We start from the raw sequence: 27,212 nt of genomic DNA on the forward strand, positions 1-27,212 counted from the left end.
CCACAGCATATTAAGCATGCTACCCCTCCCGCCAGCCCCAGGGAGCCTGATCGTCCATGGCTGACACAGGTAGGAGGCACTCGAAAGGAGGTCCAGAGCAACTCAAGAGCAGGATGTGAAGGATGCAAAATATGCTACTGCACAGAGGCAATCGAGTAGATGAGCTGGGGGGAGGGAGCAAGCGAGCTAGAGGTGGAAAAGGTCAATAAAATTGAGCTAGCTGCCCCTCCCTCCCATGCAAAATTATTTCCAATGCCTTCCACTGTTCAGCCATCTTCAGAGTTAAGAATGACAGGGTCTCCTTCCAGATCTAGAGGCTGCTGTTCACCTGGTGCTCAGCGTGAGCCCCAACTGCTGGGGCCACGCTCTGGACAGCCTTGCTCCCGGTTCCCAGACAGATGGTCTTACTTGGGTTAGCTCAGAGCCATTTCTTTCTCTAGACAGAAGCAGCCTGCGCACCACCCCTGGGACTCCCAGCCTTCCTCCCTGCTCCCCCTCTGAGGTCAATCAGCTCACCAACAATGAGGCGCTCCGTGTCTGGAAGTTGCTTAAAGAGCTTTCTGAAGTCTTCATTTCTCTGCTTGTAAGTGGGACTTAATACCTGCATGACAACGGCCAAGTTTAACAGGATGCACCCACGTTCTGAGAGTTTAAGGAGGAAGGTGTGTATGGGAGGGGCACTTGCTTGAGTGTTAAAAAGACTCTGTTAACCCATAGGTGCTAGGAGGCCTGGATGGACAAAGGAGGCTTGGGTTCTCCCTTGGGAACCAAGGGAGATCAGGATACTATAAAGGACTGTGGATCCAGCGGCCATCAATGAAAAGTCAAACCTACTAAGCAGGGACCCAAATTACACCCTAAGAAGAGAGAGGAAGGAGGAAAACCTCCAGGAGCTTCCTGGCACCCGTCATGTCAGCTATCTCTCTCCTGACCTCTGCCAGCAGGCAGTCCCACGTGGACAGTAAAGCAGTTGCTCTAGGGGGCTTCTCAGTCCCTCAGCTAGACCCAGGTAAGGACGGTACCAGTCATACATCAGAAAAAGTCACTGCCATGACTACAGGAGGAACACTTGGCTGCACATGAAAGACACCACTTAAAAAGAGAAAAATAACTAGTACATAAAACTAGTACTCAGACACATAGGTGGAAGATTTAAAAGCACACCTGGTACCCAGGAAAGTGCTACCCTTTATTCTCTCCCCATCCTTACAAGATCATTTAATCCCAACTCTTGCACTACTGATGAGAAACTAAGGCTGGACAGAAGCCACCTAACCCAGGGTCATCTGGCTGGTTGGTGGCAGAGCTGGAACCTGAATTCGGATTTGAGATCCAGTGCTGTGCTCAGCTGCCCTGGCTGCTATGCTGCCAGATATAGTCCCTCTCTGCCCACCTTGCTTTTTATGGGTGCCTCAGTCCAGATTCTTATACCCAGAGACTGCCTTCACAAATCCTCCTTGGAAACTTCATTAACCAGTTGAACGGAAAGGAATTCTGACCTCTCTGATCCTATAATTATATAAAAAGAGCACTTGCCTTGCACGCGAGAGACCCAAGTTGGATTCCCAGACCATGTATCCCCTACCCCACAAAATAGAGGATGCCTGCCCTATGGATACAGGGCACACAAGGATGATACCTAAAATGAGTACACAGTTCAGGAGCAGCTACACATGGTGACAGAGAGGCACCTGCTCTGCCCCTGGGCCTCTGCTGCACACAGACACCATGGTGAACGTCCACAGGAGCGAGTGCCGGCAGAAGGGCCGTCCTGGGGAAGGTCCCACAAGGGTCACGGCCATTTACACTTTCTTGCCCACTTCGCTGGGTAGTCACTGGCACACAACTGTGGGACAGTCGAATGAGCTTCCTGCAAAGCTCAATAGACCACAGGGAAGCCTTGGCCGGCCTCAGCCACATTAGTAGCACACACTGAGCTCCTGAGCCAAGTGGCCCAATGGTTTTGGTGCGACAGGGAATAGGGGTATTTCAGGAGGCTAGAATATGAGAAAAAGGCAGGCCTTTTATTTAGGGGAGGTTTTCCAGATAGTGCTTTCAGGCACTTTGTCCACAGTTAATTTGAATTTTAAACTCTTGTTCTTGGCTTCTTTATAAAAATGAGTGTCACTCTCAATGGTAGGGGCCCTGTTGCCTCCCCAGAAGGCATCTATGGTGTCCACTCCCAGACCTCAAAATCTGCTGGCCATTTTTTCAAACCAAGTGTGAGGGCCACTGGGAGTGGAGATCTGTAGCCAGCCTGTCCCATGACACCCATGGCTAGAAAAGACTTAGAATACAACATTCCTCTGGCCCACGGAAAAGTCTCAAGCTGGTACTGAGATATCCAAACAGACAGCCCTCTGGCCTCTTACACAGAGTCCACAAGCAATGGCTGTCAGTTAAGTTCTTGTGTCTGACCTCCTAGAGCTGCAATTAAGCAGGTGGGTGATGAGCTGTGACTATGTACGAGGCACTGGCCTGAATCATTCACATAATCATTTCATTCATTCATGGGGTTGCTCCATTTTACACATGAAGAAACTGAGATTCAGAGAGGTTAAGCAACTTGCTCCAGGTATGTGATGACTGCGTGGCAGAACAGAATGTGAACCCAGGCAGACTGAACGGAGCTCCTGGCCTCGACTGGGACACGAGGTTGCCTCCAGAAAGTAACAGATCACAGTCCTTGTGCCAAGATGGAAACAACATGGATGACCTAGAAGCACACACGCTCTTTGGGATAAGACTCTTCCCTGCCCCCACCAGCCATGTACGCCCTGACAATGTCTTTATAAAGTTCCATTATCAGCCTGAGGTTCAGCCTACCTCATGGGCTCAAAGCCCCCCTCTCTTTCTAACGTTCTTTCCATATCGGCCCCTCACCTTTGTTTCTCTCATATCCAATGAGCAACGAACTTAGATAACTATAGACATGGAGATGCAGGGAGCTTGGCCATGTTCACACAACTGCAACAAATCAAGGGAGCAGCCCCTCTCCTCTCCTTTGAGGGAAGCTACAACCATGGGGAGAGGGGAAGCCAAATCTGACCAGAAGGATGCCTTTTGGGCGTAGAGACGCCTTCACTCAGGCTTGTCAATAAAACTCCCATTCTACCGGACTGCCTGTGTGGACTGCAGGTCTACCTTTCCTCACCAGAGAGCGCAAGGTACAGAGATACACCCACCATCAGGCGCCCCTCTTGATGCCAGAGACCCCATGAGTCCTCAGCATCCCACGCCCACACTCTGAAAGCAATTTCCTCCAGAGGGGGAGGTGTGGCCCACCTGCTTTCATTTAAAATTGTCAAAGAATTTTGGTTCAAGGGCTTGGCCCCTTTCGGATAGCAGAGCAAAATGAGGAACAACAAGCGCCAGCAGAACTGTCACACTGACACAGAGAAATCGGGTCGCACACTCACAGCTGGGATTTCTTCAGATCCGTGGAAGCAGCAGCGTTCGGTACAAGCAGGTAGGTCATAAAACTTCTTCAGGTACCACAGCGAAGACTGGCTTTCCTGCTCCAGCAGGAGACTCCAGAGAACCCCAGACTCCGTCAAAGATTCCATCGCTCCCTGTGGCTTCCCCACCCAACGGAGCCCAACTCCGGGGAAGCTGAGCCCCACCGTCCCCAAAGAAGGAAACACGTTGGTCTCGCCTGCGCTCAACGCGGAAGGGTGACCTCTGGCTTCTAGGCAGACGGTCCAGCAGCGATTTTCCTGATCTTTTCCTCTTCCAGAGTTTGGGTCCCAACAGGACACCTCACGAGCTCAGCATGGTATTTGGGGCGAGCCGGCCAGCTGGTCTCCCGTAACCCGGCTCTGCTTCATCCCGCTCAGCGCCAACAGTGTGGGCACCCCAGGGGGAATGCTGAGCACCTCTCGAGCAGGGCAGACAGTCACTCCAAGGCAGGACAGGCAAAGTTTATACAGGAGAGGGTGACCCCGCAGCAGGGTCCAGAGGTCTAGCACTCCCCCACTACCACCACCACCAACAGTTACTCACGCACAGCAGGGTGACTCAGTCTGACACTCCAGAGAGGAAACCAAATGCCCAGCTACCCAGCTCCGACCTGCCCCACTGAATGGCATGTTCAATCACCCAGCAATCTCCTACTCTGGGCGTATACTAGCAGTTGTGACTCACAGCCCTTGCCCTGGTAGAAGCCACCACTGGCTGCGGTAACAGGGCCTGTACCTCTTTCACCCCCCTGCACACTCCCCTTTCCTCCCAGCCCAGTGCTCCTCTCCACTGACCAGCAAACAACTTCTTTGTTAGAGTCACCCAGGGCAGGAGGGAGGGGGGCAGGGCGGGCAGTTGGGTGGGCAGGGCCCAAGCCCTAGACATGCTTCAAGTTACAGGATCTGGGTGATGGTCCTGGCCAATGTCCTCCAGTAACCCCCAGCCGAGCCTGGCCTACCCCAGCAGATGTTTCCTGCAATGGAAAGTTGCTGGCCAGAGCTCGGCATGGGGGAGGGGAGGAGGAGGTGCCAGGGGCACTGCTGTTATGATGAAATCTGAAATCTGAGACCCAAACGGCCAGGAACTTCAACTTTGGAGGCGCATTCTTCCCTCCACTGACCCATCCATCCACCAGCGTCCTAGCAGCAGCACAGGAGACCTGGGAATTTATAAAAACTAGCTTCAGACAGGCCAGTGAGGAGAAGCTGGGGCGATCCTTGGGAGGAATTGAGGTCCGCCACTACAGGGGCAGTCTGAGGTACCTCCTTTCCTTTGGAGGGACCCTGCCACACCTATAGCACTGGCCGAGGGGTGGGGGTGGGTGATGGATAGGGGCAGATCAAAGCCAAAAGGATTCCCAGGCAGCTGCTCAGACCTTGAGGGCAAAAAATAGCAATGCTGAGAGCAGAGAATCTGCTCTCTACCTTTCAGAGTCAAAAGAAAACAGTCAAATCCAGGGAAGCCCGAGGTATCTGGGAGAGGAATCGGGTAAGATAAGCTCCAGACATAGAAGTTCGGTGCAAGGATTAGACAGGACAGAGAATGGTGAGAAAAGGATTGTTAGGCAGCAGTGTACTCAAAAGTGATCAAGTGTGTATTCCAGTGCGTACGTTAAAAAAAGAAAATGTAGAGTCCTAGATCCCAAACCCAAACATACTGGTTCAGAGGAACCTGGGGTCTCCCAGGTGAACAGTGTTGGAGGAAACAAAGAAAGAATAGTCTGAATCTCCCTAAAACCTCTCCCAGAAAACTCACTACCCTCCTTTCTGGATGTGCACACCCTGAGCCCAAGGCCCCCTCCACTCATTCTGCAGAATAACTTACTCCATTGGACTGCCATCTCCTTCAGGAAAGATCAGTGACCTAAGCAGCTTCTACAGCACTAAGCATGACGCATTTCCAATACCAGGGAAGGGCTCAAAAATTATTTGTCAGATGAATACATTCCTTACACACCTGTGAAATGGTTCCTATCTGCACTGCCCCTTCTATGTACACACAAACACAAAGATCCCTAATTTCTGTATATATATAGTCCCTGGCAACACCCGCCAGCACACCTCCCAGTCCCTCTCCAGCCTGCATGGGGCAGTCCTAGCAGAGCAGCAACTGCACGTTCCAGGGTGACCCAAATGACTCTCCCCTGGCCACGCCAGACCCCAAGATCTAGATGGTGGAGGTTAACAGATCCAAGAGGCACTGGATCCCCGAGATCTAGGTTGTGGAAGTCTAGAGACCCTAGAGAGGGACTGGATCCTCAGTCATTCCCCAGAAAAAACTGACTATTGCTAACAGTCTAAACAAGCTGATGACTGTTGGGTTGTGCTGGGGTGAGACAGGGGCAGGGTACACCCAAAGAGATAACCCCGGAGATGAGACTGGGCATACACCAACACCTTTGTCTTCTACACCCACTTCGTAAGGGGTGGGGTGCGCAGGGCAGCCTGGAGCGAGAGCCTGAGGTAAGGGAATTGGCCCTGGGCTAAACATTAACTCTATAGCAAATATAGGGAGCTGGGACCAAGTGGTACTCCCACAAGGATAGAGCAGGAAGAAGGGAGGGGCGGAGGAGCCCAGGAGAAAAACATATGGATTTTGGCAAAGCACTGACCTTACTTATGAAGAAACCAATAAGACCCTCAGAGGAAATCCTGGCCTCTTACCAAATCTGAGTAGGGAGAAGACAGTTGTGGGATAAGGAGACAGCGGAGAGATGGGGAGGTGACTGAGCAAAGGAAGGGGGCGATGAGTGGTGGGCTGTAATACAGAAAGGTAGAGAAAGGAGGAGACCAGGGAGTCGGGACAACTCGAGAAAGTGAAGGATGGGCAGGGGATGGGGTAACCGTGGACCAGTAAGAATGCTCAAGTTCATGGGTAAAGAACAGAAGTGTGATGGATAGGGGCAAAGAGTGCAGAGTCAGTTTCCAGGAAATCTAAAAAAAGGTTCTCAGCAGCAGCTTCCCTTTCAGAAACCCCACTTTGCGCACTGTCCTCCCCACCCCTAACCCAATACTCTGCAAGCCATCACTACAGACTAATGCCAGCCAGACCTGCTTGCGCATTCCATGGGGGTGGCACCAGCCCTCCCTACTCTCTGTAAAGCTGCATCCCTACCCAGGAAGTCCGAGGAACGTGGGTGCTAAGTCTCTGGAAGCCGCCAGGGTTTGGGCTTCTACCCTCTAATCTCAGTGTCTTCCCAAGGTCCACCGGCCGTTTCCGCCTCCCTCCTCTCTATCCATTCTATTCCGCCTCCCTCCTCTCTATCCATTCTATTCTGTTCCAGACCCCAGTCCTGAGTCAGGACGTCCATCCTGGGAGTTTAGTCGGACAAAGAGAGGGCAGTCCATGGGGGTGGGGGTCAGACCCAGGAAGCCCCGTCAGCAGGCAGAGGAAGGGGCTGCCTGGCTACTCTGAACGGTGCAGGAGAGGAAAAGGGAACAGCTGGGTTCCATGAAATGTCACCCCTAAGTTTCTGGGAGAACCCTGTGTAAGCATCGGAGTCCAGGAGAGAGGAGGTCAGGAGAGAATCACTAAGCACTGCTCGAGACAAGAGCCCCTTGTGCCCTGGCCCTCTGTGAATTAATGGGTGGAGAGTCATTAATGCTTTTGCAATTCATTGGGGATGAGGGTGGAGGGCAAGAAGAGACAACCTACATACAAGCTGAGGGTGAGAGGTAGGAAAGACCTGGGAAAGGAATGTAAGGCAATTTGCAGTGTCAGTGAGGACTGACTGCTAAAGCCGAGAGTGGACGCAGCTGGGGAAGCAGCAGCCAGGGCTTGCCCCTCTGCAGTCTCTCCCACATCTGTGCATTAGAGCCCCCGACTCCTGGCCCCACATGGCAGCTGGCCCATTGCCATCCTCCAACCAAGAAGCTGCATCTCTTGCTAACCCTATGCCATGTGCACAGAAGCCAGTTCTGCCCATGTATGCTTGGGACTGAGTAATTAGGGCTGAAATGGATGGGGGAAAAAAAAGGAGAGATAGAGTAAAAACCTGTTAGAATCAGAGAGAAAAGAGGAAGCCACACAAGAGAGTAGAAATCAGAGAAATGGGGAGGAAAGGTGGAGGAGGTAGAAAAGAACAAAAGAAGGAATCAGAGAACAAAGGGTAGGGAATACAAGGAGAGGAAAAGTGAGAAGCAGCAGGAAAACCTGCTCTAAAGGGAGGGAAAGAGAGACAAAAGGAAAGAGGCAGGAACCTAGAAATAAGGAAGAGGATACATGTATCCAAATTTGGTACTTTAATAATAAGCCTGTGGCCTGGTGTTTTCTGTTCCCCTTTGGAAGCACCAAATTTTTACAATATTCATCAAAAGGTGGGGCACAGAGGGGAGGGGACTGTTAGGTGAAGGACGCTGGTTTCCCCAAAAAATCCTGGCCCAGGGCAGCTCCCAAGAAGACAGATCACCTTCCACCCACTTCCTCACTTCTTTCTCCACCCATAAGGAGCTTCTCTCTTCACCAGGGGTGAGGTCTCTGAGCAGGCGGGAAGACCACAAGGCCAGGTGAAGGTGGGGAAAAAGGGTTTCGTGACTTTTCTCCCACCCCAGGCCACCCCAACCCTCCATTCCCCTCCTATCAGCACAGCCCAGAAACCTCTGTTTGGTGCTGGGTGGGGCTGAGGTTGGTAGATCAATCAACAGCACCCAGGATAGGCACGGCGCCGAGCTGCAGGGGGTCCAAAGCCGCAGGACTGACCAGCATGTGCCCCATCTGGGGGGACTGCTGATCCGTGTGGGAACACCCACCCACCCACCCCACATACACACAAGTGATTCGGACCCAAGGCCCCCCTCCCTCACACACACAGTCAACTCCAGCCTCTCTTCCCCGCCCCCGCTGCCCTCCCCTTAACCAGTGTCTTCCTCAACAACTGACCATTCACAGCCACCAGCAGCCACCCCTCTGCACGGTTCATCCCACCTACTGAAGTGGAGCTCAGTGTTAGGGGGAAAGGGGAGCGATGGCATTCTCCTGCTCACTCTGGAGCAAGCAGGGAGAACCGCAGGCTCAGAGAAAGAAAGAAGACAGCTGAGGTGGTGGCTGTAAAACCCCAGTCCCTCCTCTGGGCAGCCCCAGGGGATGGAGCACAATGTGGCAGGGGGCCAGCTGAGACACTTCAGCCAGCTGTTCTCGAGGGGAAATGGTCAAAATCCCACAGCACGGTCTGTATGCCAAGAGGCCATGGTGTTGATAGGGATCGCTTACTCCACCATGTGGGTGCTGGGTATGGAGCGGCGGGCTGAAACAGGCCCCGGGGATGACCCACGAAAGGGTCCCGCAGACCTAAGGGCAGCGGCTGTCTTCTAGAAGCATCGAGAGATGCTTCTGGGGCTATGGAGGGGGTATTGTGGTCAGAAGTCAAATTCCATTAAAGGGGACGGCCTCTCTACTAGGGGGAAGCTTTTCAGCTGTGTTTCCCCCTAAAAAAGTCTAGACCGAGGGCAGGAAGATTTGGTCCCGAGTTCAGGCCGTGCAGGGCTGACCCAGTCCTAGAATTCTGCCTGGGCTTGGAAGATTCATTCTTCCTCTAAGTGCCATCTGGAAGAGCCTGTAGGAGTGCAGGCCGGGTGCGGGAAAAGAAAGGCTAGTTGTCCTCACTCTCCTGCATCCTATCAATCCTCAGCAGGACCGAGTGGGGCTGCTACAAGAGATAACCATTTATCTGGTCTTTCGGGGAGAGGGCAGGTAAGGACAAATCCCGCCTCCCTTATCCTGTTGATGGGCTCAAGTGCGCAGGAGGACCAAACTACCCTCCATCCCTCTCCATTCCCCTGCCCACCTCCACTCCCCCACCCATCAGCAAGAAGAGAAACAAGAATACTTACATTATACCAACTCTGGCTTTTCTGAAAGGACAAAATAAAAGAGAAGGTAAAATTAGTCAGGGAAGAGGTGGTGGGAATGGCCAGAGTATCCCAGGCTCCAGAGGGCGGGTCACACAGACAGCAGGGGACCGGCAGGGAGGAGCCCAAATGCAGCTGGATGCTTCCCTCGGTGCTGCTCAGGAGGGGTCCTCCTTTCTCAAGACAGTTCCAGAAAGGAGGCCCAGGGAGCAACCCATGCTGGAAGCCCCACTGCGGTGGGGGCGGCAGGCAGCGGCAGCACCAGCTACAGCCCAGCCAGAGGGGAGTGGGGGCCCCATCACCAGGTTCATCTGATGGGGGGAAGGGATGCGCCGCAGGCATCCAAGACCCTGTCCCCAGATAGGCCCTGACCAGATGCAAAATACAGACAGAGACCACCCCAGCCTTCTGCTCCAAGTCAACCCCTCGGCAGAAGGCAGGACGGGGCGTGGGACATTTGGAGGTCAGGGAAGCAAAGGGACTGCCGAAAAGCGTCCTCCAGCCTTGCTCTCAGTGGGCAGGGGAGGAGATTCCTCTTTCTGCCCCAGCAACTGCCTGATGGCTGATGCGATAATGGCTGGGTTGGGGAGCTGGGCGCTCTGCACTGGGAGGGGGGGAGGCACATCTTCTCTAAGGGCCCCTTCCGACTCTGCCGTTCCCCAATTCAATCCAGAGAATCCAGACTCCACACCTGCTCCAGAATCGGGTGTTCTCCATTCCCATCCCTGGGCAAAGGTGACCTGCCTTCACCGTAACGAAAGCTTCTTAAGGAAAGAAGAGGGATGGCTAAGATTATGCCTTATCTGTTACTGATCTCTATGGTCAGGAGTCCTTTAAGCGCAGCCCACTTGGAAGGTAGAAAGACAGATAGACAGATAGTAGATAGAGGAGAGTTTTACACACACACACACACACCACACACACACACTTGCCTAAGCTCCACCCCTCGAAGCCTGCTCCAGTGGGTTTGGATTGGGAGTAGGTTATTTTCATTTTTACATTTAAAAAGCTTCCCAAGTATATAATCAAGGTAGAGAATTTCTGGGTAGTAGAAATTTGCCTGTGGGGCAACACCTTAGCTCCACCCAGAGGTGTGGATCCTAGAACAAATTAGCAACCTTTACCCCTCCATCTGGTCTTACAGGCCCCAACGGCAAGGGGAGAATCAGGTAGCTGCCGTCTCAGGAGGTCTATGGGGCGTGGGCCTGAGTGCATGTGACCTCTCACCTCAAGTCCACCAGAACTCTTCCACCCTCACCCTCAAGGAGCTGGAAGTGGGGAGCTGCAGGGAGCGGGGAAATAGGGGTGGTCTTATGCTGAGAGGGCTTGTTTCACCCTCACTCCCGACCTCGACAGTCACAATATGGCTAGTGGGGCCTAGGGCATGGCAGGCTCCCCACCTCCCTCGGTAAGGCGGGCTCCATGGTCACTTTTCAACAAAGCATGGCTCCAGCTGGAAGTCACTTCCTCTCCTCCAATCTGGAGGCTCTTAGCAGGTGAAGGAGCCAAATCCAAATATTCAAAACCAACTTTTGTCATCATTATTGGAGCTTCAGCCGCCTCGGAATCCTGGACTGGAAGCTGATAATTCGCCTCAGCAGCATTTTGGCCCAAGCCTGCTCACACCAGGAGACAGGTGGGTAGAACAAAGAGCCTGCATCTGTCTCCTTCTGCACTTAGGGACATCTTACTTCCTGGGCCCTCAACAGACGTCCCAATCCTGTGCGCACCCGAAACAGCAGGCAGGGGGCTAGCTAGGTGGGCAGGGTATGCGTGTCTCCCCATGGGGGGAAGGCGGCACTCTGGAAGCTGCCAGGTATCAAACCACAGGGAGCTCATCAAACACCTGCTTCGAGCTGATAAAATCCCCTGCCTCCCCACAATCCCCACTGTGCTGGCTTTCACGTGAGACCCCAGGAGGGAACGGGGCCCAAGTGGGGCCCAAGATCCTTTATGACAACTCATGCAGAATGCTCTTTCTCCTCCTGCCTCAGCTCCACAGAAGAGGTGGACCCTCCCTTTCCATGTATGGCACAGAGATGTCTGTTCCTTCTGACTGCTGGGAACAAAGAGCTTCAGGGTGACAGAGAAAGAGCCTCAGCCAGGGAAGCTCTGTCCTGTTACTAACCAGTTGTGTGATACTTTTGTATATAATATGTGCTCCTTTTTAAGGGGAATGAGAATATGTGTTCTAAAGTCCTGGAAGGAAATGGGAAATATGCTATTCAAGAGCAAGGACTTTTGCCTTGTCCCTCAGCTTGAGACTCTATCCCCAACCAGCTATCTTTGGGCCACTTCTCAGCTGTTCCTGTCAAGGGTGCCAAAGGGAAATATGAGTCCCCACCCTTCTAGGCAAATCCATTTGTACCCCCTGAGAATACCTCCTATGGGCAGGAGTCCCTGAACTTTGATCTGCTTCTTGGACATTAATTTGATCTTCTTGGCACCCCTTTCCTAGTACTAAGTCCTAAAAGGAGCTGTCAACAGCCCAGTCTCGTGGTGGGTGAGGACAGCAGAGGGGCACTGCCTCTGAGGGTGGGAGGACAGGCCAAATGAGGCTGCCCAACCAGGTAAGAAGCCAGAGTTCTCCCGCCTCTGGAGGGGACCAGAGGGAAGGAGGAACAGAACTAGGGAGGGGGTGATGGGTACTCTGGCCAACTATAAATGGATTTGGCTAAAACTGGGAGGGGAGGAGGGAGTCAGGAAAAGTACAGAGACAGAGCTGTTGGGAGGGGGAATTGAGCAGGGGGCCTTCCTAGAAGAGGTGGAGAGGCACCAGCCCTGAAGGAAGGCAAGGGCCCTGGAAACAGACCCAAGTTACCTTGAGGTGGTTTCCTGCACACACACACCTGCCCCCTGGCCACGTCTAAAAAAATCTCCCCAGTGCAAAGGCTGGAGGAGTCTAGAAGATGGGCGGGGGAGGGCAGGGAGGGAGGAGGAGGTGGACCAGAGGGCCAGAGGAGCTAGGAGTCTAACGGGAGTTAAAAAAGAAACAACTTCTTACTTTGATCAGGTTGAGTCTGTCATACTGGAAAGAAAGCCGCAAGCATTAGAACTGGAGGAAAAAGGGGAACAACCCTAAACAAAGGGGATAAGGAGCGTCAGTGGCACAGAACTGGGCTCACAGCTGGGCGGTGGGCCAAGTTTGCCACAGCCTCTGGGCTCCACGCTGGAGAGCTGGGTCTTACTTTAGATGACGGGAGCAGGAAAACATCACCCTCTAGTGGCCAGAAGCCATCAACACAGGGCAGGCACCGGGAGGTGGCAAGAACGCCATGTGTCCTGGGTAGTGGAAATAAACCTGACCTTCCTCTAGGCCACTCCTGTGGGCAGGGCAGCAGCTAGCAGTACAGCTACAGGGTCACGGGTGTGGGAGTTCATTGATTACTTGGCCCAATTCCTACATCAGAACAAACGAGGACACGGAGGCCTAGAGATGAGGATTGAGACTTGCCTTAGACCTGACTCTAGGGCTGTGTCAGCAAAAAGGAGACATTCTCCAGCTTTCTTGAAAAACAGAAGGGCATGCCTCCTTGAGGAGGGGGGCAGGAGCCAGGGGGTGAGATAGCCTAGCTAGGAAAATAGCTCTGGCTGGTAGAGGTCTTCCCAAGGATACAACTGGTTGACCTGAGACAATGCTCCATGGGGGAGGCGCGGGTGGTATTCCCACAACACTAGCTTACTCTGCTCTCTTCACCTCACTTCTGCAGCTTCCCCTCACTCTCTGCTTCAGGCCCTGCCCTGTACAGAGCTTAATTCCTACATTGGTTCTTGTGCTTCTCTTCTGAGGTCCATGTATCCTGCTCATGCATGTCCCAGACCCACAACAGCTGCTTCTGGTTCTACCTGGGATGGCACAGTGCTCTGCACAGTGGGTCCCATTTTCACTGTGTTTGGAGCATAGCGGTGGTGGTGCGGATGGAAATGACTGATGGGAGAACGGGAGTAGGTTTCAAAAGTAAGGAAATTCAGAGATGGGTGTAATGGGGATGGACATTGCCACAACCCAACCTCTTCAAATGGGAAGAAGATCTCAACTCCTTCAATCACCTCCCTTTGTAGCTCCTTGTCAAAGGGGGCTAAGATCAACTCTCTATTCACACTCAGCTCTTGGTCCATCCATCATCTCTCGTGTTTGTCTCTCCAATATCCCACTCAGGCTTCCAGCCCGGCTCAGAGCCACCTGCTCCCAACATATTTCCTATCTACCCCACTCATTCATACGTGGTTTCTCTTATCTCTGAATCCATATAACATCCAGAGCAATTCATGCAGTTCTAAAGACAGATTTGGTCTGTAGACAATGTTGGTATTTTTCTTATCTCCTGTTTAGATGGAACACTGACCAGGGGACAGGGACCTGGTCTCTGAACTCCTGTCTGCCCAAGAAGACCTACCATTTATGAGGTGAAAAAAGTCTTCATTTCTGGGTACTCACCTTCACCCATCATCTGATCAAAGCCAGCTCTATCTACAAATGGTGGCTAATGGCCATAAATAAGAACCATTCCAGCTCACTGGAAACTGACTTAGTACTTGCTGGGCATAGGGATAAGAGAGTAAGGAAGCTGAGCATTTCACCTTAAGAAGGAAAAGTGCCCTTCTCTCTAGACAGGCACAGAGAAGGGACAACCTGAATCCCTTGTCAGGCAATCTCTGTTCCCTCCAGAGTTGGGGCCGCTAGCACCTCCCAGTCCCCAAGTCAAGCGAAGCCAGAGGCGTGAGAGGCTCAGGAGGGACTGACAGAGGCCACCTCAAAAGCTTTGTCTCCAGATAAGCCTGAACCTGGGCCAGGTAAACCCAGGGAGAACTCCTGCTGACTCATCACTGCGAGCATCTTCCCCTGTCCACAGCCAGTAATAGCCACTGAAAATCCTCACAATGAAGATGTGCTTTTAGCCTGAAGGTCAGATTGTAGGATTAGCCCTGTCTCTCGTTATTCCTTCAGGAGAGAGAACAGCTGTTCACCCACCTCCTCCCCAAAATGCTTTCAGAGGCTTGAGACTATTATTAAACCATCCCTCCGTCTTCTCTTCTTCGGGCTACACCCACCCCCTTTCCCCGTGGGTGTTATTTCCTGAACCCTCCAATTCTAAAATACCCACTGCTCACCCTCAACCCCTTCTGAGCACTCCTCAGCCTGCTGCAATCCTGGGGTCTCTAGCAGCTCTGACAATGCCTCTCCGACCTGGCCGCATCTCCCTTGGGCCTGGTGGAAGCTAGGGTACCTGTTTACCAACTTCCACCCCTGGCACCAGGCCCTCTGGTGGACATGTTCCACTCTCTGATCACAATCCAGGACCCCAAGAACAGCATGACCCCCTGGGGCTGGACACTGGGTTGGTGGAAGCAGTAATGGGGTCTCCAGCTGAGTGGTTCTAAGAGGGCTGATGGAAGGAGTGGGCCAGGTGGAGCCTTTGAGGCTACTGGTATGAAGGAACTCACCTATTAGAATTCACAACCCTCCATCAACTCATCCTTCCTACCGACCCCCAATCACTACTGTTAGAGAATCAAAGTTCACCCCTCAAAGGGGAACTCGAGGCATCGCTCCCCCACACAATGAAACTAACCCCTGGCAGGACTCTGCTTCTAGATGGCGCCATGTAAGGAGGGAATAAAAAATAAAATCACAATTTCTAGCTTGAGGCAGTGTTTGGGGAGCAGGCAGAGACACGAGGAGGAGGAGGCAGGTCTGCTCTCCAACTTGGGGTGCAGTAGGAACGGTCCTTCAGTGACTTCAAGCCAACCTGCCAGGGGGGCAGTGGGGTCGGCCCATCTGCCAAAGGGACCAAGCAAGACATCTGGGCCAGAACTGGGAGGGGGCAGAGGGAAGGAAGGGGGATGCTGAGCACTACAGACAATTCCATACTAGAGGGGAGATAAAAAGACAGACGAAAGATGGCTTACTTTTGAGAGGCGCTTGTGAGACTAAGACCAAGCATGCAAAGATGGTATTTGGGGAAACGGTGGGGAAGAAGAGGAAGAACAAGAAGTCAAAAGACACATTCAACTGGGACGCCAGCAACCCCGCGCCCAGGTCCCCACCCCTTCCCCAGGGCCTGTGAGTGCAGGGATGAAAAGAGGTTTCTTAAAGGAACATGGAAGCTAAGGTATCTCCTGCTCCCCAAAGGACTGATATGGCCAAAGAAAACCTCTGGAAACCATAACTGGCACAGGGCCCTTTCATACCCCCTTAGGGGCTTGTTTTAGCCCTACCCTTAGGCTGGGGCTGAGTTCTGACACAGGTGGGAGGGATGGAGGGACCTGTTCCTGCCCTCCACGCCAGATAAGCACCAGGCAGACTGATACCAAAGATAAGGCCAGGTGATGGACAGGAGGAGGTTAGAGTAGGGTTCGATGAAGTTCATAAGGACTCTCTGTGGGACAGTTATCGCAAGGAAAGTTCCCTTCTCAATACAGCTCTAGGGACCAAATTAGAAAAGGCAGCAGGGATATAATCCCGCTGAACCCTAGCATATCCCTCCTCCAAATTTCAAGGCAGGGGACGCTCCCCAGCTCCTAAACAGAGATAACCATCCTGAGTGGCAGAAGCATTTCACTGGCTGATGGAGCCTCTCTCAGGGAGCTCAGCTGGGAAGATACTTAAGGAGGGTAAAGGTCCCTGCAGCCCGCTCCCGGGGAAGACTGGAGCTTCCAGAGGGCTCCGGCTCACCTTGGAATTTTTGCCACCGCTGCGGGCAGATTGTGAGGAGCAGCTGCGCTGCACCCCCTGCTCCGGTGTGGACGGCGACTTGTCGGAGGAATGATCGGAGCCCTTCTCCACCATGGTGTCGCCGTCGGCGTTCTGTGGGGTTGGCGAGCGAGAGCGCTTCCGGAGGATAGGCGAGCAGGCCGGCGTGCTGCGGTTTGAGTTACTGGCAGTGCTGCAGGGGCAGATGGACAGAGGATGGGGTGGGAAGGGGACGAGGGGGAGAGACAGGCAGTCAGTGACTGGAGGCCAAAGACGGAGCCAAAGAAGCAAGCTCAGGGAGCCAGAGTAAAGGGGCTGGGGAGAAACAGGGAGAAACGGGCCTAGCTATGGACTTATCTGCACCGCAATACCGCTGCTGGCCAGGAGAGGGCGGTGGTGTCAATGTGAAACAGAAACAGGAATAAAGGGAAGGAGGGCAATTAGACATTTAGATATCCATCCATCCACCCACCCAGCCATCCATCTGTCCAAATATTGTTTGAGCTCCTGTTAGATTCCAGAAATTGTCTTGGGCACACAGAACACAAGAACTGAAAGATTCATTAGAGATCATCCAATACTGTTGGCTCATTTAATAAATGCTACAAAGTCAAAGTTTCTAAATTCTGTTTTGGACATTTTTGTCCATAGAAATAACGGTAATAATGCATCTTTTCAAAACATTCGCATGCATATTATTTCACTGGGCTCTTAAAACATTCAACTGGCTAGTAATGATAAGGGTCATAAACCCTATTTTAAAAATGAAGACCAATGCACAGCAGAGAGAAGCTAAGTGTCTGTGATCATAGAAGTATTAGAAACTTGGTCTTCTGACTGGTAACTCTCCCACACCATGCTGCTTCCTTGTAGGCCTACTGCTTCCTGCTTCCCCTGCCTGGGGTAGGAATAACCCCAGCAGAGGCCTTCTCATTCCATATCCCCCTTCCCCAAAATCCATTTCCAACAGGCCCCTGATGCTTTGCACTAAACCAGATCCACCTACATGAAGGTTCATAAGCGGTATAAATATTTATGCATTGATTTTTAGCTTGTGTGGTTAAAGGACTACAAGGAGAAGAAAAGAAAAAAAGGAGGCAAGAAAAAAACTGCATGCAGATAAATTCTAATAGGTGTTTGCTGTTCTTTGAGAAAACGGAGAAAGGAAAGAGACGGAAAAAGGGGAAGGTTAAGAAGGAAAGAGTCAGGGAAAATGAGAAGGAAAGGACGTGTGAGACTGGAAAGGAAAAGGAGCCCAAGGGTGAGAGGGTGAGAAGCCAAGGGCCCTACCTATGGGGCAGACAGAGCGCAGCACCAGGCCTAGGAAACCTCCCAGCAGAGCTGCCTAAGGGCCCCAGGAGCACTCTCAGGAAGCCTCATCACAGCCTTTCCTCAGGGAGTGGGGTGGGAACCCTGGCATTTGCCTGAAGACCCCATTGCAACCTTAGATGCCCCACTGGACCCAGGTGCAATGAAAACCAAGCCCCTTTCAGTAAAACCACCCACCTGGGGGGCTCCTCAGCAGAGGACAGGAACAAAACTCAAACCAGCAAGTTGGGGGATGATGAAGCGGCAGAGGGTTGAGGAGGGAGAAAGTGCTATAAAGTTTTGAAGGGCAACCAGGAGAGAAGACAAAAAGAAAGCCAGAGAAAGGGAAGAAAAATATGCCCAGAGGACCAATGGAGAAAAGTAAGCCTCAATGCTGCTTCTCTCCATCCCAAAATAGAATTCACAGTTAAGACTCTCATAACACTAACATAAACTGCTTTTTAGGGAAGCCTCAGATGCCTCTTTCAAAATAGGTTCTCAATTTCTCATAACATCCCCTGACATCCTTTAGCTACTGGTGCTCTAAACTCATTTGGTCTGAATAGGAAATTGTGTCCCTGTTGCTCAGCTGGAAAAGCTGAACCTGAGGGGGGTGGCTGGGATCACCACCTCGGTGAAGCCTCAGGAAGCTCTTAAACATTGGACTCAGGTGCTTTCTTCATCTTTCTGGGTTGAACCTCCTTTCAGGCTAGTTCCAGCTCAAGGTCAAGTATTACAAGATTTAAACTGTCTGCTAGGATTGATTACTTTCCTGCAAAGCAGCCAGAACCCTACCCCTAACCCCAACTGGTTTGCTCAAAAAGAGTACAAGAGTATGAATGATAACCCAGCAGATGCCGATCTAAGATACAATGAGCCTGCAACATGCCCCTTGTCTCTTCTCCGCACAAGGCAATTCCAGGCCATGGAATGGAAAAGGGCCCCCATTATCCTTCCCTGTGTCCTGAATCCCGAGTGATAACTGGCTGCTATCGAGGCACAGGCAGAGGGGGCGAAAGAATTCTAACCTGAAGGAAACTCCAGGTATCCCCAACTACGGGAATCTCAGACATAATAACTGAAGTGGTCATGAGAACTCTTCATCTCCTAGGGACTCCACTCAAGCCCACCCTACATACCCCACCTCAGGATCTAGTTAACTGAAATTCTGCCTTCAAGACATCGGTCAATAGAAAAACTTACACTGTTAGCTGCCACTTCAATCTCTCTGTGCTGTTAAGGTTGATCGCCTTCTTCCTTCTAGAAAATCTCTCCTCCTCTTGCTGTGATACTCACCTCTTCCAGTGGGCCACTGGCCCCTTTCTCACTACCTTGAATGAAATGTGGTCCTCACCCAGCTATCTCCTGCTTTTCCATGAGGTCAACAGCATCTCTAAGCAGAAGATACCTGTTTCCAGCTCCAATCACACTTGCCCACTTCAGCCCAACAGCCTGCTGCCAACTGGACATGCCCTCCAGATGGATGCCTTACCGGCACCTCATATCCAAAACAGAGCTTGCCATCTTTCCTCCAAAACTCTCCTCCCACTACTGCCCTCATTTTCAAATGCATCATCATATCTTCATCTCTCAGGCTGCAAACGCATCTTGTCCATCTCACCCCACAAAAACTAAATCATTGATTTCTGTCAATTCCATTTCCAAAAAGGTCTTTAATCCATTCTTCCTTTCCATTCCCAGGGCCCCAATTCAGGTTCTCATGCCTTCCACCTAGACTTTTCTGAGAGCCTCTAAGTGGTCTCCTCCGTCTCCTTTTCCTCTCCTATCCTCACGATCACACCCTGTCTTTATATCTTTAAGCAAACCTGATGGTATCTTCCTGCTCCCCACCAGTCCCCATATCAAAGCCCCAAATCCTCATACTGGAATTCAAAGTTCTCCACTGAATATGATGTGACACCTGTCTATATTTCAATACCTCATCTCCCTTATTCTCTAAAAGTTTCAATATTCTATTCCTACCTATCTCTCCCAGTTTTTTAATATTCATCTCCTTCTCCTGACCCCAGACTTCTGTACAACTTGTGCCTGAAGCACCCTGTTTCTCCATATCTGCCTAGTGGATTTCTGTTCACTCTTTAAGACCCATCTCAAATCCCACCTTCTCCTAGAAGCTTTGCTAGACATCCACCGCTCAGTACATTAAAGTACTGAACACATTCGGTTGCATTAAAGTTCAGACTTTCCTCCTGGGCTGCAAACTCATGAAGGCACACAGCTTTACACCTTCCTCACTGCCCAGCTCAGCACTCTGACTATAATACACACTCAGTGTCTGTCTGCTGAACAGAATCCTGCCCTAGTGAAGGTCCTCACACCCAATGGCTTTAGATCCCAGTATCATGACAGCTTCTAAATCTGTACCTCCAACTTGTTAATATTCATAAAAATGGCTGAAAGTTATTGAATATGTAGGAGCTCCTGGCACCATGCCAAACATTTATTAAGCATTATCACATTTATTTCTCCCAACCAATCTATGAACTTCTAATATTGTTCATCCTATTTTCAGGTGATAAGACTTAATTCTTGACAGATTAATTTCCCCAGTCACACAGATTGGATAAGTGGCAAGACAGGATTTCAAATGTAGGCCTATCTACTGATAGAGCCTGTTCTCAGAACCAGGCATTCAATAATATTTATTTGTTACATGGATGGAAGCAGCACAGATGGATGGATGGATGGATGGATGGATAGATGGACAGATGGATGGATGGATGGTTGGGTGGGTGGGTAGATGGGTGGGTGGACAGGTGGGTGGGTGGAAAGAAGGAAGGCATCACTTTCCTACCTCTAGCCTCCAATCCATTCTCTACTTTGCTATCAAAATGAACTTTCTAAAAAGTAAATCTGACATTTTTTTTAACCATTCCTTTCCCCTGGTTAAAGTCCTCTTATGGTTTCCTACCCCTTTAGAATAAAATCTGAACTCCAAACTATGGCATGTAAGTTTCTCACTTATCTATGTCTAATCTCATAGCAACCCTCTGCCTCGGCCATCAAGGCTTGTTTACAGGGCTTGCGCCACACTCTCACTCATCCACATCTTACACTTCTCTTTATGGAGTGTCATTTCAACTAACAGCCAGACTAATGTTCACACATCCCCCTTACTCTCCCATTTTCCACCTCTGATCCTTCACTACACAAGAAGAAATGTTTAGAGCTCTAGTTCCACCTCAGCAAAATCACTCCTAGATTTGCACAGTTCCTAAAACACTTTTAGAAGGCACCGCCAGATCCCATAGATTCCAGTGTCCTGTCGAGTAAATAAACCCAATTCCTAAGTATCATTTAACTTATATAATACTCTATGGTGTGCCATTAACCTGCCCCTGTTATTATTAAAAGTTTAGCATTCTATTTCAAAACCTTAAGATTTAAAGCTAAAGAGGCTTTAGATTTGTGGAAGAAGTCATGGGAGCTTGATATTAGGTGAGCTTTTAGACTAAGGCTCCCTTCCATTTTCCAGGGTCAGTACACCTAACTCAACCTCACGTATGAGAAACCTGAGGAACAAGAAGGCTAGGTGCCAGGTCAAGGTGCTGAGACTTCATATCTAGCCTTTCAGTGCCACAAGTACTTACTGAGCACCTGGCATAATGCTGGGCATTTGAGATCACATTGGTGAATAAGACAGTATCCTTGTGCTTGGGACACTTACAGTCCCAAAGGAAGAACAGACAGGCCACCACTTTACACCCACTAGAATGGCTATCATTATAAAACAAAATAAAAAGTGTTGGTGACAATGTGGAGAAATAAGAACTCTCATACACTGTTAGTGGGAATGTATACTGGTACAGCTGCTATGGAGAACAGTTTGGTGGGTCCTCAGAAAGGTAAGTATCCAGTTACGATATGGCCAAGCAATCCCACTTCTAGGTATATGCATAAAAGAGCTGAAAGCAGAGACTCAAACAGATATTTGTACACTAATGTTCATAGTAGTATTAGTCACAATTGCTAAAAAAAAATGGAAGCAACTCAAGTGTCCATCACCAGAGCAATGGATAAACAAAAGACAATATATACACACAATGGAATATTATTCAGCTCTGAAAAGGAATGAAGCCTGGATACATGTGACAACATGAATGAACCCAGAAGATTCACGTTGAGTATTGAGCCAGACAAAAGAAGGACAGATACTGTATTAGTCTACTTATATGAAATACTTAGAATATATAAATTCATAGGGTCAGAAATTAGAATTCAGGTTATCAAGGGCTGGGTAGATTAGGGGGACGTAAGGCTTCCTTGATACAGAGTTTCTGTCTGGAGTCACAGAAAAGTTTTGGTGATGGTGATGGTAGTACAACCTTGTAAATATCATTAATGTCACTGAACTGTATACTTGAAAGTGATTAAATAGGAATATTTTATGTTGCAAATATGTTACCAAAAAAAAAAAAAACCACCAACAACACAGAACTGATGCAGCACCAAGAGTGAACTCTAACGTAAACTGTGGACTATAGTAAATAATATAATACTACTACTTCACCAATTGTAATGAAGGTACCACACTAATGCAAATGTTAATAATAGGGAAAACTGTGGGTGTGGTATATGGGAACTCTGTACTTTCTGCATGATATTTCTGTAAACCTACAACTGCTCTAATTTTTAAAAAGAAATGAAAAAAGAAAGAACAGATTGGAAGGAAACTCAAATACCTTAGTGATAGTCAAAAGAGGACCCTGAAATCTGATATCTGGTCTATCCTTTACTACTAACCTGCCGTGTGGCATCTGTCATGTGACATAAGGTCGATAAAGTTGGTTTACACACACACACACACACACACACACACACACACACACACACGGATCTGGACATGCATGCTTCTCATTTCAATATGAGTGATGGGAGGGAGGTGTGAGAGGAGAATAGAAAGAGTAAGGTCACCTAAGCCTGACTCAAAGCCTTCTTCCTTGAAGATAATGCACTTGAGCTAGGTTCTGAAAAATGAGTCAGGCAGGTGAAGAGTATGGGAATGAGGGATGGGCACATTAGTAGGAGGGAAGAGAATATTCTCTTAGAACCAAAAAAGAAAACACCATGAACAGAAGAAGATGTGAAGGCATAAAATTGCATGGGGTTTACAGAACATTACAAGCGACTATGTTATTGAAGCACAGCACACTTAAGCAGATACTTAAGAGATTTTTGTAATTATCAACTCTCTCCCATAATCGGCGCCCCTGAAATGCCCACCAATCACCAGTAATCCTCTGCAGAGGCTCCCAGAGATCAATCACTCATTTCTCCATCTCTCCTATTTTTGTGACTACCTGTGAAGACTATTTCATTCATTTCCTGGTTAATTTGCTAATAAATAGTGCTTCCTAAGTCTGACCCCAACATCTCATGCTTCAGTTTGCTCCTGCTTCCTATAGTTAGGTCTGCCCGAAGGCCCTGAGAAATAGAGAAATATGGAAAGAGGAGAGAAACTCTTTTGGTTTTCTGCAGAGCATTTGCAGCATTTCCCCCCCCCCCCCTCGAGACACGGTGTTCACTGAGCCACTTTGCCTGGCTTTCTTTTCGCCTCCTTACCCCTGGTGTGCCCTGTCAACAAAGGCAGAATTGTCAGCAAGCTAGTGTCCTGATCAGCCACCCGTACATTTCTCAGAACCCAGAACAGAGCAGAACAGCCCACTGGTGTTTCAGTGTTCCTCTTTCAAGTTAACTTGTTGACCTTCAGAGAAATCAATCATTTCAGCCCAGAGATTGCAAAAGATGTACCTGTCACCCTAGAGACCTGTCTCCATCTGGCTCACCCCCCATCAGGTTCCCACCCCTCCTTTCCAACACCTGGCCATGTCTACCTCTGTTTATCCTAGCCCCAGCCAAGCAGGTACCTGGAGGGCCAAATGTATGGCTATAATAGGTTCGGTGCAGGGTCACTACTAATTTTATTTTTTAATGGTGAAAAACATTTACATTTCGAATTAGTCAGTCGGTCTCAGTTTAGATAATCCCCAACTGGCCAGTATTAAAACAGGAAAACTCTGATACATTCTAAGATACACCCACCTCAGAAAAAGAGCATCAGAAATTTGGTAAGCCCATTTCAAAAGCAACATCTGCTTCCTGAGGGCTTGCTTGGGCAGTACCCAGTCAGGATTCACTGCCCATCATTGCTGTCTGCAGGCCCAGCTGAATCCCAGTCTCACCTCTTATCTGCGATGTGGCCCTGGCATGTTGCACTCAATGAAATATCCTAAGTAAAATATTCAGCAACATGCCTAGCACACAATGAGTGCTCAATGAATCGCTGCTCAAGTTTTTACTAAGAGGGCTCCTGCTCCTCTCTGCCGCATGTGGAATAAATATCCTTGCCTTTTTTTCCTCCCCCGATGGCCCCCCATCGTGGACCCTGGGGGTGCTTTCTTCCAGGGCAGAATCCCAAACCCCTCCATCCGATGAACTGAGATTTCCAGGGGATGGTCTGAAGACTCTGCATGCTAAACAAACACTACAGGTGGTTCAGATGTACTCTAACGTTTGAGGACCATTATTTCAAAGGAACATCCTGTAAGAATCAAGGGATAAGTGATGTCTCTGCCTATGGTAAAAGGGGCCTGCTTAGGACCCCTTCAGTACCGGCTGTTTAGTCTGATGCTGTAGCTGCCCCACCAGCAGGGTGGACTTACTGGAATGGTAAAATCATTTAGGTTTCTCATAGGACCAGTCTGAAGTTGAGCAGATGGGAAGTGAGTGTGAGGGTATGGTTGAGGGGGACAGGTGAGACAACAACTCAGTATGTGAAGGGACCGCATCCCCTTCCTTTAGCTGTAGCACCCTGGCGAGGATCACTGGAGCACAAACCCACAGCTGTATGACCAGCACCACATTCCTCCTTGGTTTTCTTAGCGTCTGCTATTTCTGATATCTGGTGGTCCCTAACTCTTAACAGCCGCATGTCATCCCATGCTGATTCCGAAGTTTCATCAATAAGCCTCTATAGTGCTTTATAGCTACAAACATCCATGCAAACTAGCCAGCTCCACTTTGAATTTTTCCGTAGTACAAGATCAAGTGTCTGAGATAGGAAGACCACGGGTGTATCTGCATAATATCTGCATGAAACTTACATGCTTCCTGCAAATGCCTCCTTTGGTAAGTCTGTCCATACCAACCAGCTCCAAATTCAAAGTTTATTAGGACTCCCCAAAGATGTTTCAATTCATCTCTATATTCTTGCCCATCTCTTAGCAATGTCTTAGTTCCTCTGTACCCTCATGAAACCTCAACATGGGAGGTGGGAAAGGGGGACCCAGCTAGAACCCTGCAGAGAACAGAGAAGTCACAAATCCAAGCAGGGTCCCACATTCTCCTTAGAGAGCAGGATGCTGAGTCACTTAAAATCTTTCCAGGCCTTGCTTCACTCCTTATCATAATCCTCCTGGAGTTCCTGGTCTCAGCCCTCTTTACCCATGAAAATAAACCACAGTCCCACATCCCTGAGATCACTGGTTCACAGAAAGAAAGTCAAATCCTCGCACTGTTACAGAAAGGAAAACAGGCCCAGAGAGATGATATGATTTTTCCACGAAGGGTTTAACAGGCAGCCAGGCAACTCAGCTCCTCTGCCACTCAGACCCAGGGTGCTAAACACTGCAAGTCTCAGTGGGTTTTTTTTCTTTCCGCAAAAGGATGAGAAATACACTGTTGCTCTAAGAGGAGCTCCCCATGACCGTGAATAGAACCCCTCTTTTTGTGTGCCTATCACTTGATATGTAAACTTAGGGACAACTTACTGCCACCCAGTCTAATTTCTGCTCTAAAAGAGAAGGTCAGCTGTGCCTTTTGCCTTTTGTGTCAAAAACAGTGCTACTACCTGGTTAAAGGGGTGAGGCAGCTTCTAGAAGAGGTTCTTTTATTTACTTATTTGTTACATGTAGAGGTTTTCATCCTGATCATACAATAAAGTTGGGCCTCGGCCTGGTCCCAGCATGTCACACTTTGGCCTGGATTTAGCAGCACGTTGCATTTCAGCAAGGGGTAGGAAGGAAGACGGCTGCCCTTCTTTCCTCCCGCAGGTCACACTATTGCCACCTGCAGATCCTGACTGTGGGTCTCCCTCAATTGCTGCAAGAGTGAGATTTGACAGAGATGAACATCTTGTTCCCTCTCCTCTGAATTCGTGTTGTTTTCCCAAACCTGCTGTGATTCCCCAGGGGCTTTCCATCCTTGGAGTGAAGGATGCAAGGTATTCAGGACAGGTTCATTCCGAAATCTGGAACCAAGAAGGTGGAACTGGTCTGCTGCTAAATCCAGACCACTGGCCCAGATACTTCCAATGGAGTCCTGACAACTCTCCAGATTCATGACCTAGCCACGGGTCATCCACACATTTGCTCACACTGTCCACACATCCAAGTACCTCTCTTTTCTGCACCCTGCCCCTCATTGCTCCCCATCTCTGTGAGTGACTCAGGACACTTCCTATACCAACAAGCTCCAATTCTTCACTCTTCCTTCCCTATCTAGCTCAAATATCTCTTGGATGTCAAAAAAATTTTTAATCTTACAAAGGGCTTGAAAGAAAGCAGAGCCCATCCAAAATACATCTGAGCCAGCTGCCTGATTTAATACCTAGACATATTCTCATTAGGGATCTACTTAAGCCTGCAATGAATTATTTGCTAAGGGGGAAAGTCCTAACAATGACTTTGGGTGCTGTTAAATTTATTAACATGAGGGCAGGGGTCCATGGAAAGTTTCTGGTCAACCAAAGAAAAGCAGAATTCCAGTTACCCTTCTTACAGGAGTTCTTGGTCCAGGGAGGGGATGTGTAGAGAGAGGGCTGGAAATGGGGCAAAGGTCGTTTGCCTTTTCTACTCAAACCAAAGAGAAGAGACTCCTCACCACAATGGCCAGAGTCTCCATCCATTCCGCTGGCCCCCTCCCTAGCTTTCCTGCAGCTTCTGTTCAGCCCCAGAGTTTGGAATTCAATCCAGGAACAGGCATGACAAACACTATTTTTCATTTCCATGGAGACCGGGCCCTGCAACAGAACCAGGACTCCATGCCTGAAATGCCCAAACAGCCTGACCCACTTTTCCCCCCTTTCCTTCAAAAACAAAATAAGTTTGTTTGGGTCCTGCCAGAATTGGGGAAGAAGCCAGAGCTCCTGGTATATCTCTGTGGATATTTTGGAGAGGAACAAATTATGATATCCTTTGAAAATGCTGATGTTGTCACAGCACCAATTTTAGATGTCAGGCGTGAGCTGTTTTACCAGAAAGGCTTATAGGCTGTACAAAATTTATCACACTTCATTTTCCTAACCTCCGGGAGGGAAAGGTTCATATCCTGTAAGAGAAGCACTTACTGACCAGGCATCCAACTTCTTCTGGAATGGAAACTTAGGAGACAGTTTCCCCCACTTCCCCTTGTACCTCTCTTTCCCTCACTCTAGCCTAGCCTCGCAGGCCTTTCTGTTTCTTAAACGTAGCAAGTTCATCCCTACCCCAGGACATTTGCCCTTGTTCCCTCTTCCTGGAACTCTTCAGGAGTTCTGAACAGCCTTCAGCCTTCAGATGGATGCTCAAATGCCACCTCTTCTGAGCGGCCTGTCTTGAGTGACAGAGACTGCATCTAATATGGACACCCTACCCTACCATATCATCCCTTTTATCTCTTAATTGCACTTATCAGGAGTTGATATGATCATTTTTGTGGTTATTTAGTTGTTTATCACTAGACTGAAAGCCCCATGGGATAGGGGCCTTGTTTATTGCATTTCTCATGGTTTCCCAGTTTCTCCAGCACAAAGACTGGCAGACACGGGCTTCCAGACATGTACAGCATGAACAAAGGAATGAGCTCTTCTTAAGGTCTTCCATCCCGTTGTTCGGCCACTCTGTTGG

General features: G+C 49.6%; 1 protein-coding gene across 7 annotated transcripts in view; it reads right to left on the minus strand.

Moving 5' to 3' along the window:
• The window catches only part of GRAMD1B (GRAM domain containing 1B), a 185,899-nt gene that overhangs the window by 29,303 nt on the left and 129,384 nt on the right, over window positions 1-27,212 (minus strand). For 5 of the 7 annotated variants that reach the window (XM_077112619.1, XM_077112616.1, XM_077112618.1 and 2 more), the window contains 3 exons: window positions 15,982-16,192; window positions 9,288-9,308; window positions 517-601 (listed from right to left, as the gene is read on the minus strand). In XM_077112619.1, the coding sequence (XP_076968734.1) occupies window positions 517-601; window positions 9,288-9,308; window positions 15,982-16,192 (317 nt within the window). Of the gene's footprint in view, window positions 1-516; window positions 602-9,287; window positions 9,309-15,981; window positions 16,193-26,106; window positions 26,179-26,208; window positions 26,935-27,212 lie in introns of those variants that run through there. The other 2 variants (XM_077112620.1, XM_077112621.1) reach the window with 2 other exon arrangements.

This window comes from Tamandua tetradactyla, chromosome 8, assembly GCF_023851605.1.
Source record: "Tamandua tetradactyla isolate mTamTet1 chromosome 8, mTamTet1.pri, whole genome shotgun sequence".
Taxonomy (NCBI): Eukaryota; Metazoa; Chordata; class Mammalia; order Pilosa; family Myrmecophagidae; genus Tamandua; species Tamandua tetradactyla.